Source organism: Centroberyx affinis, unplaced genomic scaffold (genome assembly GCF_046629955.1).
Source record: "Centroberyx affinis isolate AG114_WGS23_722 - 3 ecotype Tasmania unplaced genomic scaffold, CSIRO-AGI_Caff_v1 ptg002870l_1, whole genome shotgun sequence".
Taxonomy (NCBI): domain Eukaryota; kingdom Metazoa; phylum Chordata; class Actinopteri; order Beryciformes; family Berycidae; genus Centroberyx; species Centroberyx affinis.
This window is the reverse complement of record NW_027281003.1, coordinates 440,417-459,893: the sequence shown is the minus strand read 5'-3', so window position 1 is coordinate 459,893 and position 19,477 is coordinate 440,417. Positions and strand designations below refer to the sequence as shown.

The 19,477-nt window shown below is 40.9% G+C and overlaps 4 protein-coding genes across 5 annotated transcripts; 2 read left to right on the top strand and 2 right to left on the bottom strand.

Moving 5' to 3' along the window:
• Positions 1-354: 354 nt before the first annotated feature.
• On the bottom strand, positions 355-3,365 carry LOC139658316 (C1GALT1-specific chaperone 1-like). Its single transcript, XM_071536417.1, is given in 3 exon segments — positions 355-2,292; positions 2,294-2,787; positions 3,229-3,365. Coding segments are annotated over 2 exon segments (954 nt in total). The 5' UTR covers positions 2,774-2,787; positions 3,229-3,365; the 3' UTR covers positions 355-1,818.
• A 2,073-nt stretch (positions 3,366-5,438) lies between these two features.
• urp1 (urotensin-related peptide 1) lies at positions 5,439-6,665 on the top strand. The gene is given in 5 exon segments (XM_071536390.1): positions 5,439-5,538; positions 5,843-5,910; positions 6,042-6,116; positions 6,223-6,328; positions 6,634-6,665. Coding segments are annotated over 5 exon segments (381 nt in total).
• Positions 6,666-6,956: 291 nt separating this feature from the next.
• Positions 6,957-13,427, bottom strand: clic2 (chloride intracellular channel 2). 2 transcript variants are annotated; one of them, XM_071536397.1, is made up of 7 exons: positions 13,404-13,427; positions 11,394-11,432; positions 9,937-10,046; positions 9,194-9,319; positions 8,988-9,088; positions 8,598-8,779; positions 6,957-7,799 (listed from the first exon to the last, which is right to left on the bottom strand). In XM_071536397.1, the coding sequence occupies exons 1-7, from the start codon at positions 13,425-13,427 to the stop codon at positions 7,638-7,640; spliced, it is 744 nt and encodes a 247-aa protein (XP_071392498.1). In that variant the 3' UTR covers positions 6,957-7,637. The 2 variants fall into 2 exon arrangements, with proteins under 2 accessions (XP_071392498.1, XP_071392497.1); XM_071536396.1 differs by lacking the exon at positions 13,404-13,427 and having other exon boundaries at positions 6,958-7,799; positions 11,394-11,687.
• A 1,068-nt stretch (positions 13,428-14,495) lies between these two features.
• On the top strand, positions 14,496-18,996 carry LOC139658323 (protein eva-1 homolog C). The gene is made up of 8 exons (XM_071536425.1): positions 14,496-14,592; positions 16,132-16,337; positions 16,495-16,618; positions 17,414-17,566; positions 17,888-18,031; positions 18,118-18,189; positions 18,273-18,353; positions 18,611-18,996. Exons 1-8 carry the CDS (start codon positions 14,496-14,498, stop codon positions 18,994-18,996), a joined length of 1,263 nt encoding a protein of 420 aa, XP_071392526.1.
• The last annotated feature ends 481 nt before the right edge of the window (positions 18,997-19,477 follow it).

Below are 19,477 nucleotides of genomic sequence, written 5' to 3'. Positions count from 1 at the left end.
AATGACGGATTGTGGCACATGAAGACGTATAAGTGACAATGTCGGCACCCACAACACCCCTCGGAAAGCGTGGAGCTCTTGACAGCGAGGCATGAGCTGCCAGTCAATTGTTTACACCTATGGACTTAGCTGTGTAACTTGCTGGAGGCTTTGAATCAATCGCCATGATGCACAAATAAAAAAAATCTTGCTTTAAGTCTCATTCTCAGTTGATGTTTTGCAGTGCTACCGATTTAAAGATGATACAACACAGGTCTGGGATATGAGTGCTTGCAGTTCAATGTCATCAAGTTGCTGCAACGCCTCAGATTTAATTAATGAAATATAAATAAAATGCTACACATAAAGGGATTGTACAGAAATTTATTTCAGGCAAAACTGATTTGTAAGGTTTTCATGTATTCTCAGAGTGGTATATAGATCAGAACAGACAAATGATCAAACAAGTCGGTGTCTTGCAGCAGATTAAGTGTTCACAGTAGTTGAGGGAGTGGCAGGGCATTAAACTATTCAGTCAGCAGGACTGTTATACCTGTTATGCTGCATTTCCCTGTCAGTGTGTAACTATTGAATATGTGGGTGCTGTCAGGTGAAAAAAAAGGCAACTGAAATTGATGTTTTTGCGAGTTTACATGGTCATTTTCATGCTGAGTAGCCTTGATGACCTCTGGGCTCTTGACACCTTGTTAGAACCCCACTGCATATTTCCAAAAATACATGAGCATCCATGAGAATAAGAATTTATTTTGTTCAATCTTTCACAACTTGTTTTGTCTTACCCAACAGCAGCAATATAGATCACTTAAGTCCCACATACATTAGCATCCATGTGTTAAGACATAACAACATAGTGGTCTGCATTGCAACCAGTAATCATGGCAGAATTGAACACGGTAATAATACCATGGTAAATCTGGAATAGTATACATTCACGATGCTTTAAAAATAGCAACAACAAATTAGTCTCTTAATTGTACAAAGCTTTCCCTTTAGCAAAAACACTTAAATTATGCATGGCAAGTTATCCATCATTACAACTGGAAATTTACCAACAGTGTTTCACTTGAACCCCACAATCACTCCTTTTGCTCAGCACACTTTCACTCTCATTCCCATAACCTTTTAACAAACCTAGCAGTGAGAACTGAGAACGTGTACCATTAATGATTCCAGTTAATCAAACAGGCTTTTATTACACACAAAAAAAAGTTAAATCGGCAATAGGTTTTATTGCAATGGTGACAATTCTTTGAATATATTACTGCTGTCCAATAAAAACCTTGTATGTTCAAAAAGTTAATTTGTCAGGAAATGCAGAAAAATAGCTTTTCAGATTTACTTTATTAGTCCTTTAGACCTTTATTACTCCCTTAGGATCTATGAAGAACCATTTGAAACCTTCAAGTGAAAACAGAAAGTCAAATCGGGGTTGAGAGATTTTTTTTTGAGAGTAGCAACATCCTTCAAACTTACCTCCACATTGAGGTTTGTCATGTAATATTTATTGTCACTGAGGGGTTTAACCAAACAGACTTCATGTGCGGAGACAATTCAGCATTACATAATGAGAATGCAATCCAGTCAAAGGACTGCACTACCGATTAACTCAGTTTAGTTTATCCACACCACAGAGAGGTGGGGCATTGAATGCATTTAGTGCAAAAGATACAAAATATATAACAGTAATATTCCCACCCACCATCTATTTCCATCTATTTTTTTTTTACAAACAGCATAAGAAAACCATCTCCTAAAAGTCAGGTCTGCCATCACAGAAGCAGTCTCTAAAATGACAGGTTCAGTCGAAGGAACGCGTCACTAGTCGTTGTCTGAACCATCAGGAGGGTGAAACAGTAACATGTCGTTAAAATCATGTCCATAGGGACGAAGTCTGTAAACACCAAACATCATAACCTGCATTTGGTTGGGCGACATCCCGCTGAATGTGACTGCCATATCAGAGCAGCAGCCCTCCACTACATTAGTGGGGTTGTTGTTCATGCTGTCAGATATGAGGCTGTCGACACTCTTGCTGTTGAACAGGCCCTTCCCCTGTGTGTCTTCCCCGTTCTCAGCAAACACTCCGGTGTACTTGAGACATATGGCCAGCTGCTTCTCCTCGCTCAGCTTCCACAGAGCGCGCCCTCTTTCTGGACATTTGTCCTCATCCTGGAAAACATTCACCAGCCTTTTCAGAGCTTCGTAACTTAGCACAATGCCGCTTTCGTACTCCACATACTCAAGCTCCCCCGATTTCATGGCGTGGCCGATGTAGAAGGGTTCGCTGGGATCCCTTGGTGAGCACCAGGTACTTGAGATTCTCGATGATGGCGAAGGTGGTGGGTCGAGCCACGAAGAACCAGCGCAGGTCGCCGGCGTTGTCGTAGGCATGCTTCAGAGCCTTACGCAGTCTGGCCCAGTCATCTTTTTCCTTTAGATCTACAGCTTCAAGGGCCTTGGATGACTCTGAGCTGTAAAACACTGCCTGGTCACAGTGTTTGCTCCAGGTGTCTTTCGCAGTCGCCCAGTAAACCAGGACCTTGGGCTGGACCATGATGAGGCAATAGACTTGCACTTGTTGACTCAGCTCCTCCATCTGAGTCTCAGTAAGGCGCTTCAGCTCGTCTTTGCTGGGGGCCTTGACGTGGTGGTGATGGTGGTCCTCCGTGTTGGACTCAGTGCCGGGGCTGAAGCTGCCGAAGAGCGACAGCACCAGGCAGAACAAGCCTCCCAGGAGCATCCCCTTCATGAAGGAGCTCCCCTCCGACAGCATGTTGGCAGCAGGCACTGAGCAACAAAGATCATGGAACATTTATTACAGAAGAAAATACAGCTATTAATACAATTGTAGCTAGTGTTAACGTGCAATAAATAACTACGGGGAAATGCTACGTAACAGTGTACAGGAAGTGACCAAGTTACATTCAAAGACAGCAAATAGTAAAGTCTCTGAGCCCGACCACTGACATTCACTGACTGGATAGAAAACACAATCAGTTCAAGTTTAAATCTGTAAACCCGTTGACAGTATAGACCTCAAGCAGCGTTTAGTGAGCTGTGTACCAAAAGGGCGTAACGCTGACATTTATCAAGGATTAACGTTACACTAGAACGTTACTTATTTCGGCTAAATCAGCTGACAAGCGTAAGCTAACGATGTACACTATAGAGGACAACTCGCGAGCGCAGTCTCGTTAGTAATAAAAAGCAATAACGTGTTTACTGAACCTTGTTTGATGTAAGAAAAAGTTGCCGTCTCCTCTCTTCTCTTTGCAACGTGTTACCAACCAGTTCCCACTTTTCCTGTTGGGTGAGATCAAGGAGCTTCTATAGATGACCAGCGTCAGACAAATTAGCTAGCTAGCTGCCTGGTAAACACCGCCGACTTCCGGGTTCAAAACTCACGTGACTCTACTGTGGCCTCGTTAGAACACAATGCCAATATTCCAGCTCAAGATTGATTAGTAATGTACCAATATGTATACAATAATATGTGTTTATATATATAATACATATACCAATATGTGTATAATATGTAATACATATTGTATATGTATTTTGTAATATGGATTTTGGGCAGGTCTGAAAATAACCTGCATGTAGGCTATGTAGGCTATTTTGATAACCTAACTTACCGTTCAAGAGACTATTTTTGTGTTTATGAAAAACTGAAATACTTTCTGGCAGAAATTATATCAGTCAAGTAGAAAATCCATGCAGTTTTTAGGGTCTCTCTGAGGTTTCCCATTCAGAGTTACTTACAGTTCCATTATGTAAATCTTATATTTATTGAAAGAAACTGTCATCAAACTTCAGGTTTCTTTGACACTGTGTACCATTAGCCACTGTTAATCACAAGCACTATAGCCTAGTCACACTGTGTTTCAGTGCTTCAGGAGGATCAAAACAATGTTTCGAACCATGAAGCCATATCCAGTAGAAATTATTGACACACTTTGTGCGCACCACTGTACAGATTAGTGGGTTTTCATGTCTATTGCCATCTTATTTGTGTATTGACCAACTGACAATTGAGTTGGTATGTTTTTGTTTGTACTTAAATATTCAGATTTTAGGCTGCTGTTTTGAAGAGGTTCTCTGTATTTCAAAAATACAAAATACAAGTGTTGGTCCATGTCCTAATGGTTTATTTGCTCAAGTCTTTCAATATAATATAAATACCTTTTTATAGCTTCTAAAGATTACATTAGTTAGTAAACATAACTTTATTTATGACAGTTTAACTGTCACTAGACTTCTGTAGCACCCTATTATTTATTTCATTTTCAAATGAATATTTTATGTTGCATAGTCTATGTAGCCCATGTTTTAGTATTGAATACATTCCTTAAATGATCGAGAGGTCAGCTGTGGATCTTTTCTTGTTGTCTGGCTGGCAGCCAGATGATGATGCCTAGATGTATCAAATATTGTTGTTTACTACAGCAATTTCAGAGACCTGGAGACAACCTTATAAATCACCTGATACCACTCATCTGCAGAGTATTAGCGACCTTTCAGTTTGATAGAGAGTCCTGCAGCCCAAAGCCTCCTACAACAGATAAAGCTCTTGACTTATTTTGATCTTTTATATTTTTGGAATCAATTGCATTTGACTTTGCTATTAAGTTTTAAGCTTTTATGAGATAAAAGGATTAAACATGTAATAAATTAATTGTCAAATCTTATACTGTGCCATTTAAAATGGTCAGCTTTTTTTATTACTAGGTGCAACTCACATTTTAAAAGGGTGGTGCTGCACAATGTAGCCTACAGAAAAGATGAGTAGGCCTCTATGCTTTGATTAGTAGAAATAAAATCAGTCCAAAAACTAGAGAGAAATAGAATAAAAAGCAACTAATTCATAGTCCATACAGGGTTATTATGTTTCACAAGCAAATATTTTCTTACAGAAAAAGTGTAGCAAAAGAACAATGCACATGGCCATTTTTCTAATGCACAGGTTGACTTGAGTTTCCCATGAGACAGCCTATTAACTAATTATATAATGTTAGTCATTCAACACAAACCTACAGTCACAGCAACATATTTCTACAAACTGTGTGTACTGACGCAAGATCTCAGATATTAGCGATGACACATGTTTTTCTACCATGTGGATGAACAGCCCGTCACACAAGAGACGGAGTCAGACATAAAGCATCTCAGCTCTGCTGGACAGCCACTGATTACTGTTGGAGAGCAAACATTTGTTAGGACTCTCTGTACAAGCAGAGATAGGCTTAGGGTGAATTGACAGGGTCTCCTGAATTGGATCTATGACGCCCGGTCCATCACGTCAAAACCATTAAGGATGAGACTGGGTGTGATGATAATGTATTGATCAGATTGTGATGGATAGCCAAGCAGGATATAAAAGTGAAGTTCTCAGCCTAGCTGAGGTAGTCCAGATCTGTCCGTCTCAAGCTATAGTCACCATGCTTCCTGTAGCACTGCTTTACCTTTTAGCTGTGATTTGCTCTGCAAGGACACATGCTCTACCACTATATCCTGACTCCAACATGGAACCACAGGCAGGTAAGAAAGAAAATCTGATTTTGATTCTTTTTTGACAATGTTGCTTCACATTGGTGGATTTTATTGATATTGGTGGATCAGTTTGGGGTTTTAACTTGGGTTATGACCTTTTGTTATTAGAGACACTGAGGTATTTACTCACCAGTTCTGCTTTACTACATACTGAAATATTTGAATTTCATTGATTGATAACTTTGCTGCTGCTTGCCCTGCAAGATATGGGTCCAAAACAACTGTTAACTGACTGCAGTGATATTACAGAAGTATTACAGAATGATAAGAGGCAGCTGTTTTGTCTCAGCAGACTTCATACAGAAACTAGTGGCAGAGGTGGAGGATGGAGAAAACACTGCTCCAGCTGAGCAGAGAGAGGTGAATAATCTGTCCTCTACTGATACAGCACAACGGAGGGAGAGACTCCTGGAATAAAGGTAAAAACAGTTGGAATGAACAACCAGGTTGCATGGATAGATTGCTCACATTTTAACATATGATGTAATGAGGCTTCAATTTTCTACTCCTCATTTTTTTCTTAAGGGACAAAAGATTCAGCACAACAGGATAAATTTGCTAACATGGTAAGCCCAATAATGATAATGATATGTAATAGTATCTAAGGAGCGTGCACTACAGATCAATGTGCAGCATTATCAGTGTCATTATTTTGTGTTTTTCATGTTTCAGGTCGATGACCTCAAAGAAGTGGTTTTGAAGCTGGCAGCGGCTGACAAGCTTCGCTCTCAAGGTTTCCTCAGATCAGAGCAGAACTTGCCGAAAACAAACAAGAGAGGTGAGAAACTCTATTTTCCACCAGCTGAGATGCACACCTTTACACCTTTTTATACACATTCCTTTATGAGATACAATCAAAGCATGTGTCGAGAGCGTATAACAATGCTTAACTTGATATCTGAGCTGGCATCATTGTAATGCAATGAGCGAGTCAAAGCAATGTTTATCCAAGGCTTGTGCCATTGAAAGTGGGACAGGTTGCTTACAGCTGAACAGGATGCAAATAGGACACAATGACTAAAGGAACTAATGACAAGTTTGTCAGTCTTGTCTATAATTTTGCCCTCTTTGTTTCCCTGGCAGCGTGTTTCTGGAAATACTGTGTGACCAACTAGAGTGCAGTCGCAGGAAGATTTGTGTAATTTCAACTCGGCCTGGTTGGAAACACCTTCACTCTGCACCATCATTTTTGTTCTCAAACTGAATATTCATCTTATAGACCAAACATTGTTTTATACACGTAATCTAGAATAAAAATGATCAATAGAAAATATATTTTTTGAAGTTGGAAAATGGTCTTTTTTGTGGCTGAAAATAAACTTGAATATCACATGAGCTGATTGGAAAAACTTCATTTATGAATCGCACAAATAATCCTATCATGAAGAGTTACAGAATTATATACATGAGATAATGATGTTTGAGACCCGTAGGAGAGCAATGAAAGTCAGGGTGAATTTATTTCTTCATTTTTCCCCACAAGGGAGCAGTATAGTACTAACACACACACACACACACACACACACACACACACACACACACACACACACAAAGATCAAGATTATGAGATAAAAATTTATTTTTTGCATTAGTGTGACAACCAGACAATATGTATTTGTTGTAGTATTTGTACAGGGTAAGATACAGAAGAGTGATGCATGTTTTGAATAAAAATGACTGTGAACTGTTTGGGAAGGTTTCTGCAGCCACACGCTAACATAATCATATATATTTTAATAAAGGGTGTTTGATCATAAACAACATGTAAAAATATATATATTTACACTATAGACAAACAAACTAAATTAGATGAATGGTCAATTGCACACATGGCCTTTTTTAATGTGGCATAAAAATACCATTTGCCAGTAGAATGACTGAATAAATAGTCAATACTTACAAGCAATAACATTTTGGTTTAGCATGTCCCCATGTCCCATAGCAACAACAGGTCGGGGTTTGTAAGGTAGAATAGAGAGTGATTTCTAAGGTGTCCTTGTCAGAATTTGTACTTGTAGGTTTCAGCACCCGATACAGAAAACCATCTTTACATGGACGGTTACACTGGGTGGAAACATGAATTTGGTTTAATTCCTCTTGTTGGCCACGCTCAAGTAAGCCTTCTCGATTTCGATGTTGGCCGGACACGTCTGGTTGAACTCTTCTCTCTCGTAGGCGTTTTGGAGGTACCGCCACACGCCTGTGAACTGGGCCGGGATCTCAAAGTCGCAGTACTTCTTGGCAGCAATCTATAAAGAAGGGGAAAGGAAGATCAAGATTTGATGTTTTCATGTATTTTGGGAAACATGAAATACACCAGGTTACATAATGATCCCTTGTTGCATGAAGATAGGCCTAGTCTTAGACTTAAATCTGACTTTATGTCAGATTTAAGCATAAGGATGGTTTCTCTAGGAAATCACAGTCACTCCCCTACTTCTTGATTGTGGTAGATCTGTAGTGGGTTGTTTTTGTCTCTAAAGACTCACTTCCTTCTTAAGGCTCTTTCCAAAAGCCAAAGATTTGCCATTGTGTATGAAATAGCTATAGTATTTAAACTTCCCACTTGGACAGTTAGGCCGACTCGTAGCCATAGCAACAGAGTTCTTAACTCAGGCTTAGCAAGGGGGGGAGGTGGGTAGCTAACTTTCCTACCTCAAAATAAATCAGTCTTACTATTTATGCAGCAGACAGTCTTAATTAATTAAAGTCTAAGACCAGTCTAAGGCTTAGCCTAGTCTTACACTAAGTTTATGCATCGGGCTTGGTGTCCGTCTGTCCTCCAGGCCGGTCTTACAGTGAAACACACACCCAGCATAAGCAACGTTGACATTTGAATAGTTTGCACAGGATGAGTTATCATGTTGAACCAGCAGGCTGATGTTTCTACCCCTGATCCATTTTAGGTGATTAGGACTATTCCTTTGCTTTGCTTCTTCCAGCTACCTGTGAGCAGTCATATATCCTTGTGTTATGATATAAGTCCCGCAGTTACTCAAAACAACTTGGTCACAGAGTTCAGGTGCCAGCTGAAGTGTCTTTCTCACCTTGATGACGTGCAGTTTGGGCAGCAGGTTGCAGTCGGCTAAGGTGAGGCGGTTGCCGTCCAGGAACTTCCTCTGGGAGACGGCAATGCTCTCCCTGGAGTTGTGGTCGACCTCCTCGGGGAGCGGGGAGTTCAGGTAGACATCCAGACGGTGAAACTCCCGCAGCAGGTTTTTCTCATGGACTGGAGAGTCAGAGACACAGGGACATGTAAAGATTCTATCTGCTATTCAATCCAAAGATCACATGCTCAGTGAATATTCAATTGAATTAATAATGATGTTTGATCATTTCTGCAGCCTCATTTTATCTTATAATATCCAAATTAGTAATCAGAAATGGAACATTTTGGGGCTTAATGTGTTTGATGTATTAGGAGAAACCAAACCTACAGCTGTTATTTGGACTGTTCTTGATGAAAGCAGAGAACTTTGCAAAAATGTCAGCACCCACATCAAAGGACTCTTTGTTAAGCGGGCTGAGGTGAGGATACCTGGGGACGAGACAGGAGGAGCCTGGGAGTGAGCTTGTTTAAAGGGAATAAGCTTCCAATTCACGTTTCAGCATTATGTATGTATCGATTATAAGGGCACAGTACCTGGGAGGGGCCAGTGTTTGTTCAAGAAACTCCTCAATTTTTATGAAGTCCGTTTTGAGGGTGCCGTTGTAGAGGAGGAAAGGAGGGTTGGTCCCGGGGGCGAGGTCTTTGAGCTCCGCTGGCTTCCTGGAGAACACACAGCAAGATGGAGAGAGGGGGTGAGAGGGAAGGATAAGCAACTCGGTTATTTACGTAATCACTCAGTGCCAACGTCACACTGAGCACAATTGTTATCTAGCATGTCAAAACTGAGAGTGACGTTCTGGACTCAGTGAATGCAGCAGTTATCTAGGCTGTCAAAATCAAATGCGGCCCTCTGGATTAATGATTTCAACATCGGCTGTTGATTTAGTTAATAAAACACACAAAGTTGGGAGTGGTTGGCTATTTAAGGGGCCCAAGCATGAATCACTCAATTATCGACATCCTTTCAAAGTTTCCTGATCTTATTTGCTCAACAGTAATGGCCCTGAGAAATTCACACAATAAAGGCTCAATTAAAAAAGGTGTTTGTCCGAAAGCAACACAGAGCTCTTTGTACATTTTCAGATGCTTTGGGTTTACAAGCTCCTCCCTTCACCTCTGTTGCACCGCATGAGTAACGCCTCTATTAACAAAAGAGAAATGGTTTGGATTTCTTAAAAACATCTCAATTCTCCTATTAATGTCTTAATAGAGGCCTTTGTGAAAGTCCCTGCAGCCAGATGCTCAGGAAGTGTGTGTGCAGGAGGAGGGGTGCTTACTTCCTCATGTCAACAGTGGTCACTGTGAACTTGACTCCTTTCAGCCATAGCACCATAAAGAGCCTTTGGCAGAAGGGGCAGTTTCCCACATTCTCTCCATCATGCCCAGCCTGAAAAACACAAAAAGCAAAGTAAGAAAAGCGCTGGGCTTCAGATGACAATGCAATTCGTTTCTTTAGAACACACACACACACACACACACACACACACACCTCATGGTCATATGAGATAGCCACCAAATTCGATATGGCCTATTTTAGCCAATGAAGCAATCGCAATCTCCCTGACCCTCCTGTGCTGATAAACAAGGTAAACAATCTCCCTAACCTAACCTTCCTCTGCTAGTAAACAAAAGATATCTGGCGTGATAGGCGTGCCTGGGATATTTTAGGGATTTGTGCTCCAAGGGGAGGAAAAGCAGGCATTGTGTTAGAGAGGAAGATAGCAGACATTTACCGTTCACTCTCGTCCCTCGGCCAACACACACACCACATGATGGCACAGTCTGGTGAAAACACCACCCGCGTCACCCTTGGCTTTGGCATTGGTCTGATATGTTGTGAATATGTTGTTGTTACTGAGTGTTGAATGTTATATTGGCAGAGTGATCTGTATTGTCTACTGTCTATTGTATGTCTTGTACTGTCCTTACTGTGTGTGAGGTTCACTTGACCTTGTATCATGTATCAGCAAACAGTGTGATAATATGTAAAAATGTTTCTGCACTGATGTCACTGAAACACATTTGTGTTTTGTTATGGTGTCTGGAGAATAAAATGATTCTAATGCTTTTGATGTTAAAAGTTTTGATATTTTTTTTCTCTATTTCAGCTTGTGTATGTAAACAAATGTTAATAGATGTGAAAAATAAGAATTCCTATGAGTGACTATTTGTTTGTGTGTGTTCTTGTTATAAAATGTCTATTTTTGAAACGTGTGTGTAAGTGTGTGTGGGTGTGCCTGGGTCAGGCTTGAGGCCAGCGGCTCCCTGCTCCCTCTGGGTGTGCCATGATAAGTTTGCCTCTGCTGTCTGGGCTCACTGATAAAAACCCTCTCTGACTCTATAGGGATACACACACACATCGGAATCGGTAGCATGTGGTATCTGTGGATGGTGCCCATCAAATTGAGAGTCGTCCTCTGATTGATGACTGAACATACAGCAATGTACTGTAGATCTTTGCCCTTTTACAATACTCAGTACTGATAAGTACACAGTAAATGTGTCTATCTACATCTATTCTTTTAGATGACAGACAAAATGGGTAACTATTTCATATTTTGATTATATGTAATCTGATTATTTGCAGCACACTCTTACAATGAATTAAAGTGCAATTGGCTTTTGCTTCTTATGTTAAAATCTACTTTTTTCTTGCCAGTTATTAGTTTGATTTATTCCAGATTAATATGCGAAAAATAATTGAGCCAATAGGAAGAATATTAAATTGACTGACCTTTATGAACAGCTCGATGCTTGGCTCTTTGTCTGAGTTCTGTCGCAGTGCCATGTCGTCCCAAAAAGAAGGTTTATTTTTTTTACTTTTTCAATTCCAAATAACTTCTCTCCACAAGTGTTCACCTGAACCAAAGTCAGTGGCTCTCTGCACCCCCCAAAAAATCCGCAGGGCAGGAGTGGAAACTGATAAGTACAGCCTTGAGCAAGTGTACTTGACTGTTGCTCTGGAGTCAAGTGTGTCTCTGCTGATGTGGATGTCAGAAGGAGGTGTGAGACCTTCCTGCTGGTGTGTTTTGTCTGAGCGGTCCTTGGTGACTATCGCTCTGAGCATACTTTACAAGTCAGGGGAGAGGGAGGATCCAGAGAATGGGCGGGGTACACACTCTTATATACCCAGTGCCAAAAACTAACAGGAGAGCTTAAAATAGGTCCTTCTTCTACTTATTGTATGCTGATATCACCATGTGACTCAAAACACACATATTCAGACAATTCATCTGGGCCACACTCATTCTTACAGTTGAATGGTGTGTTTTAGATATGGATGGCATTATAGATTAGGAATACTTTTCACCTCAAGGCTGTGCGTAATACAAAGCATCTACTGTGTATTGAAGGACACAGGGAACCAGTAGAGACACCTAATCTAATTTTGTGGCAGAAAAGTAGCCTTCAGTTCCACATCTGTTTAACTGAATATACACTTTGGATAGAGGAATGTAATCAGATCCTGAACATATCAAGCTCATTCATTTTTCCTGTTAAGCCACACTGAAATTTCATACATTTTGTTTGTTTGATCAGAAACAATGATTTTCCCCCCCTATAATTATGAATTAAACATTTACTTTTCCATGTTTCTATGCTTTTGTAAGTAAGCAATTCAGCTAAATGTTCTCTCAAAATGTATTTTATTTTATTTTTTAGGTTATAGTAGATTAGAAGTAGATAATTAGATTATAGTATAAATACAGACTATTGTCCTTAGGAGGTTGAAATTGGTAATGCTTATTTGAATGTTTTATGCATTCAGATTATGTTTGTGCATCTAAAATTGGTCCAGCCTGGTATAGTCACCATTCTGTAAAATGATGATGGAAATTTGAGGGGATTGTGAGTAACATATATGGTAGACCATTGCATCATGGTGAGGGAAACCCCTGCATAGCCCATGGTGAATAAAAAGGGAAGGAGGCGAGTTTTACTTTTGGTTACTGATAAAGCGTGGGACAGTATCAAGAAACAAAAAGCTTTGTGGCCCTTTGCTCATAAGGAATACGAAAATGACTCAATATTTTTTTGAAAGTATAGGTAATGACTAGTAAAGATGGCTGGGTAAATGAATGAATGAATGAATAGATAGATAGTTTACTTTCAACTTAGAACCACATGTCCCTTGGGGAGTTGGGCGGCGGTTAAACTCTCAGTTCATTATGATTTCGTTTTGGCATCCATTTATAGTAAATAGGGGAAGGGAAAGTTAATGGCAAAATCCCCATACTTTAGTGTGGACATGCCTCAAGAAATACTCACCATCTGAATGGGGCAAGATCATAGGCAAGATAGAGCACATCACAAGAAAATTAGAAAACAAACACCAAGAGACACAAGGATCTATCCTCTGATCTGGTCTTATTTATCTGCCCAAGTGGATGATGGGAATTTACATCACTGAGAGGGAGGATGGAAAACAAACACTTCACATTGAAAACTCCCAACAAATCCTGGAAATTCAGTGAATAACACTTGCAGAGCACAGGAAATGTAGCTCATGGCAGAGCCAGTTGTAGAAAAGAAAGTATCCTCCTTCTTCCTTTTAAATGCCTAGAAAGGCCGGGAGGTCATCATGGCTTGAGCTTTTGCAGTGATCAAATACCAAATCTCCCTCCTCACACATTCCCCTCAACTCTGTCTGCCTCTCCACGTCCAAGATAGTCATACCAGGGAGTTATAAGGAAAAATTAGTCACTGTACTGACACATCCTTTGGGAGGTGAATGGAATTTCACAAGAGTGTGATGTGGGAGTGCCATGCTGAGGTACGCACAAGATGAAAATGAAATGTGGGTTTTGCTTTTGTCTTACAGGGTTTGATGTGTGCACTTCTGATTGATTAAATTATCAGCTTCCGTAGGAGACTTCTTGAAATTGTTTCTACTCCACTGCCATGGAGGGAGAGTTTATTGGAACTGGAGTGCCACTCAGGAATTCATTTTGATATTTAGTCACCACATCTGGCCATTTATGTCATCGCTGATAATGTCCTCACCCTGCGTTCAGCGCTGGTGAACTTACCACTGACTTCTCATGTGTTATCTGTCAGTGTTTGGTTGGTATGACAACACTGGTCAGTCAGGGTTGAGTAACAGGGGTTCTGTAAACGGGAAATTAAGCCTCAAATCACAGCTTTTACGGTAAACTGAAACCAACTGTTGCCAGCTACACTGAGAGTCTAAAAAGTGAGATTTCCTGGAAAAAAAAAACAGCACTGGAAATGTGTAACTTGCCACTGACCTTCTCTCTTCCTCTTCCACAGACAAAAAGGAAAGCCCTATCTCATGGAGATAGACACCCATATCTCCACTGGACACACAGCAGCTGGAAGTCACCCCCTGGAAAAAAGTGCCTTATCTCCATAAACAGGACCTTCACTGTTGACCAGTAGGCCCAGGAGACTAATAAGAGAGTCTTGATTTTGCCATTACACACACGTAAGGTCAAGATGTTATCTCACAAGCCAAATAAAAACATACCAGTGAACCTGTGCAGCTCTGCAAGGCATTTAATCATTCAAAATTGAATATGGCTGTCTTTTGCTGTTTCTTTTATCTTTCAAAGTATAAATACAAATTAAATGTACATGCATCCACATGTAAACATGCAGTTACATACACCAACCCAAACTCAGTTGAAGCAACATTAGAGCTCACTTGTCAGCTCTTTTTAAAGCAGTCAACTGTCTTTTTATGGCTAAAGGGGGTGGCTGTTCCTTGGTAAACACAATGGCATCATTGACCCACTGACCGCTCTCTCCCAGCCAGTCAATAGCAAAACAAGTCATTACGAAAAACCTTGGTGGTCTGTTATGCAGGATACGCACAATGACGGCCCCGTGGAGTTTCTGCAGGTCCGTCTGTCTCCTGGCTCTGCTTCAGGCTCTGAACACACACACCGCACACTCTGCTCCTGATTTCTCTGGTAAGTGCAATTTGACATTCATAATTGCTTTAGTAGGGGAAAGTCAAAACGCTGATCTGTCACATTTCGGCGGTGCAGCCTCTGTCAAAGAATCTCCTGAAAGACACTTGACATTCCCTCATTTATCTCCTGTACATCCTGCGGTCCAAACAGCTGCTGCAGCTCATGCTGAGAGACTAAAATCAGGGTTAAGAAGCTGCTGAACAGATCCTCCTCTTAGTTCCTCACAGATCACCCAGAAAAGGATCAGAGTGAACTATTTCAACACAATCTTCATGTCTTCCCGGACTGCGATACTTTCAAAGCAATAAATAAAATACAGCTGAAGAGATCCTCCTCTTAATTCCTAACAGATCACCAAGAATAGGATTTGACTGAACTATTTCAACACAATTAAGGAAAGTCTTAACGCATTGTGATACTTTCAAAGCAATAAATAAAATACAGTTTAGATTTATTCATAAGAAGGGTGGAATGTGGACTGTAAAGAAGAATGGATGACAGATATTTTAAGATAATAATTATGCTCTGACATGACAGACAGTCCTTGCAAGGGTGACTGAGGTTGCTTTTGTCCAAGACACATCAATTGTCAGCATCGCAGTGTATCTCTCCATCTGACCCTGGCAGAGATCTCCATTTGTGTGCGTCTATAAGAGGCCTAATAATAGTTCATTGTGAGTGAGTGCCTGGTACTGCCTCCCAGTCGCTCCCTGAAGCTGCAAGCTGCCTCTGTGGTGCACACAGCAGAACTGGCCAGGAACACACACACACACACACACACACACACACACACACACACACATAAGGGCCAAGGACAGGAAGCACAATAGGAGGGGAGTCTTAACTCACTGTCTATGTTCCCTTGTCCCATGTGTTTGTATCTGTGGTCATAGTCCAAATATTGTCTTGGAGAGCTACACCCTGCGATGGGACACCGCCCACTTGTCAACCAGAGCTGGGCTGCAGGCAGTGGAACATAATTATCTAATAGGTCACACTATCCATCTTGCCAATATTGGAAAATTAAGAACGTCTACGTTGTGTGTTACTGAGAAATAGTAACTGAGTCAGCCAATCATTTTCCATTTTGTTAAAAAGAAAACAGAGTTCATAGTAATCAGATTTTATTTATGACGTAGGTCAAACTGTGCTTCTACTTCATCAAATATGATTCAAATCACTTGAATGTGAACATCCAATCATGAGATAAAGGACACATTAAGCCACTCCCCTTGAGATTAGATAACAGGTGTTGGTTTGATTAGCGCCATATTGTTCACTTTCAATGGGATCATGTGCCCATTTTGACTTGGCGTCTGTGAGGCTGTTATGTCTGCACAATGCACAATTTGATGCTAAATCTGGTGCAGTGATTGTTTCTTCTTTCTTTCATGGTTTTATTTTAATTCAGAACATGAAACACTTCCCCTATTGAACTTTTCCCCCCTAAATGTCCTAACTAATGCCAAGAAGATCTTGTACAGACAGCATAAAATTCCTAAAATGAAATTTGCACTGCCTTGTATTGTCTTTCAGTATACCTTCACACAATTTTGAAGAACCACACTGCTCATGCCTGTGAAGGGGACATCCTCACCATCAAGTGTCCCTCCAGGACGTCTGTGGTTGTCCTGTCAGCGTTCTATGGCCGACGCGTTCCCAGTCAGTACTTGTGTCCCTCCGCTAACACAAACACAACCGTGGAGGAGGATACTGAATGTGTTTCCCCGGTCGCTATTGAGGTATACAATGCCGTAGTGAGGTGAATGTTACAGCACAGTCTGTGTTTTAGAAAAGTAAAGCACTTTGTCTACCTCACACCCATCAAACACTTTCATGGGTGACTCGCACAGTGGATGAAAGTAATCGACACATGCTGTGTTTTCTTGGCCCTTGCAGAAAGTGGTGTCAGAATGTCAGGGTCGGCGGTCCTGCCACCTCCCTGTCATTAGTCCGGTGTTTGGACAAGATCCCTGCCCTCTCACCAGCAAGTACCTCCTGGTTTCCTACAAGTGCCGACCAGGTAAACCTAACATTCATTATGTGGATAGCAGAGTCGGGGCCATTCATGAACTGAATTGAGAATGCATGGTAAATTCCAATTCAGTTCCTGGAGTTGGAATTGGAATTGGAATGTCACCCAGCTCTATGGAAACAGAATTGGAATTGAATTGGAATGACAGGAAACAGAACTGAATTCCATTAATTTCCATGGAACTCCACTTCTAAGAGAGTTTGTCTTGACTTGTAAAACATTATAAATCAAACATTATGAATAAAATAGAAGACAGTTAAACAAGTCAAATACATTTATACATTCAATCATAATGTACTGTATGTATTACATGATATTCAGGATTAATTCTCAACTCATTTTCATTTGTTGTTGTTGATATTCATTATTGATAATATATAACACTATGTGTAATCTCAGATGGAATTTCATACAATTTTATTGAATTAAATTAAATTTCCTGAAATTCCAATTAAATTCCAATGCTGTTTCCTGTAGTTTTTTTCAAATTCTCATTCCTCAGTTGAATTTAAATTGATGCGTTCATTCATGAATTGACCCCATATGATTAACCAGGTGCATAATCATATGATAATAATATATATATAATCATATGACTGGAATGCAAGTGGACAGGGGTCCCAACATTTTCAAGCAGTCAATTATGCCTTCCATTGATTTTTTTCACTACTGTCACTCACTTGATATATCAGTTGTCTGATATATCAGACAATTAAGTTGCTTTGCTAAATGCTCATCAAAATACTTGTGTGTACTTGTGTGTGCGTACCTGTACCTTTTCAGAGCACCACCGCACAAGGTTGGTGTGTGAAAATGAGCGTCTGAGGCTGATGTGTAAGAATGACACCGTCCTCGCCATCTACTCCGCCACGTTCGGACACCTGCTGCACGGCAGCCCCAACTGTCCTCAGGAGACTGTGCGACACACTGACATGGGTCTGAAACTGGGGGCTTGAGTGGCATCTAGTGGTGAAATAGTGGGACAAATATCAATTTATATAGACATGAGGGAGAATAATGGCTGTGCCTTATTCATCTATTACTGTAATACACATAGATAAAACATCAGTATGAATTATGCATAACAATTATCCACTCACTAGAGATAAATTATATTCAGCTAAGTTTTATTACAATTACAATGTTGCATACTAGAGCTCTGATTTGAGACCAGTGTATAATATTCTTCAGTTTATATTGATTTCTCATGATAAATAAATTACATGTATTTATTTTGGTAAATTCCATTTATCCCAGAGTGCCTTTCACCCTCGGCTCTGAGGAAGGTGTCACGCAGGTGCCACGGCAGGGCGAACTGCTCAGTACTGGCCGACACCCAAACCTTTGGGGACCCCTGCTTCCCTGGGACCAGGAAACACCTGCGGGTGTCCTTCACTTGTGGTGAGTGACAGACGGCAGGGTGGAAGTTCCTGCTTGTGACTGAGGCAAACACAGCCTCATGTCCAAATCTTTCATGTGCTCCTTAGTGCCCCGATATCTTCTGGAGGACGTGGGTCGCGGGACAACGGATCCTTTCATGATCTCGGACTACACACATGGTAAGAGTAAGACAGAATATACATAGTTTTGAAAGCATGCAGACTTTCACTGGCGTCTGAGCCCGGACCCCTCTCACCTGCAGGCGGATGGTACACTGGCCCCACCTACAGGCCTCAAAACGTGCTCTTAACCAACTCTCTGGAGATCATTGAAAAAATATTGGGTATGTGCATTGATGCCTGTCGTTCTCAGGCTGGGGTGGCCCCTAATAAACAAAATAGTTGCATTGTACATGTCTTGTCAATATTGCAGTAGGTATTTTTTGTCATGCAAAACCTACCTATAATCTAAATAAATTGGTGCAGAAAGCCAGGATGATTAACAATATGTTTTTGATGCACAACTGAGGATTTGCTGATTCTTAAGACAATCATTTTTGAAGCTAGTTTGACTCATGACCCTTACATACATCTCCTCCAGGTCTCCCAGAGAGAGTGGCTCTGTACTTTGTCTCTGGCATCTGTGCCGGTCTGGTATTCCTGCTCTGTCTGTTCGGCCTGCGCTCCACAGTAGTGAGGGATGTGAAGGATCTGGTTTCTGACCTGAGCAGCGAGCTGAAGGCGTCTCGCAGACAACGCAAGGGGCTCATGGAGGACCTCTGCGACGACGACGTCTCAGACACTTCCTCCTTCCGCCGCCTCACACAGGCCTACCGCACAGCAGACATCTTCAGTCCGTCCACCATGACAGTAGAGATGGTGGAGCGTGAGGCGGAGCAGGCCAGGGATCTGCCCAACGGAGACATGTGGCCACATCGAGACTCCAGTCCTTATGCCATTCACAAGATTAAAACCTACAATACCTGAGAAGTCAAATGTATTAGTGGAGCAGTTTCCAAAGCACCTTTCACTACAAAACTGTAAATGTTGACTGAAAATGCAAACAGACGTTATTTTTTTTTTTTTCATTATTTCTATTCATGTAACTGTGCCTTCATATCAGTGTGCTTACATTAATGGCCAAGAGGTACTGTCTCTGAACAATTAGAGTAAAATACATTCACATGGAGGCCTGTTGTTCTAGGTTCATTACAATCATCATTCAGGTTAACATCAGCAGATTTTTGAATTCATTTTAAGGCAATGCTATTTGATAAAAATAACAATGGGTGCACTGATTCAGCCTCAATTAATTTATCTAATTTTTCGCCTATAGGTCCTTTTATATTGGCCTACTGTTGCTGTGGGTATAATCATTTAGGAATATTATAGTCTATGTAAATTCCAGTGTAAGCCATTTTAACTAATAAAAATTGTATTTGTGTTCAGTTTACAGTGGTGCCTCTGA

Coding starts and splice junctions, on each gene's coding strand:
- LOC139658323 (XM_071536425.1), top strand. CDS start 14,496: ATGACGGCCCCGTGGAGTTTCTGCAGGTCCGTCTGTCTCCTGGCTCTG. Junction 17,567..17,887: donor TGTGCGACACACTGACATGG/GTCTGAAACTGG, acceptor CATTTATCCCAG/AGTGCCTTTCACCCTCGGCT. Junction 18,032..18,117: donor GCGGGTGTCCTTCACTTGTG/GTGAGTGACAGA, acceptor TGTGCTCCTTAG/TGCCCCGATATCTTCTGGAG.
- clic2 (XM_071536397.1), bottom strand. CDS start 13,427: ATGGCACTCCCACATCACACTCTT. Junction 11,433..13,403: donor CACTCCCACATCACACTCTT/GTGAAATTCCAT, acceptor GCACTGCGACAG/AACTCAGACAAAGAGCCAAG. Junction 10,047..11,393: donor GCATCGAGCTGTTCATAAAG/GTCAGTCAATTT, acceptor TGTGTTTTTCAG/GCTGGGCATGATGGAGAGAA.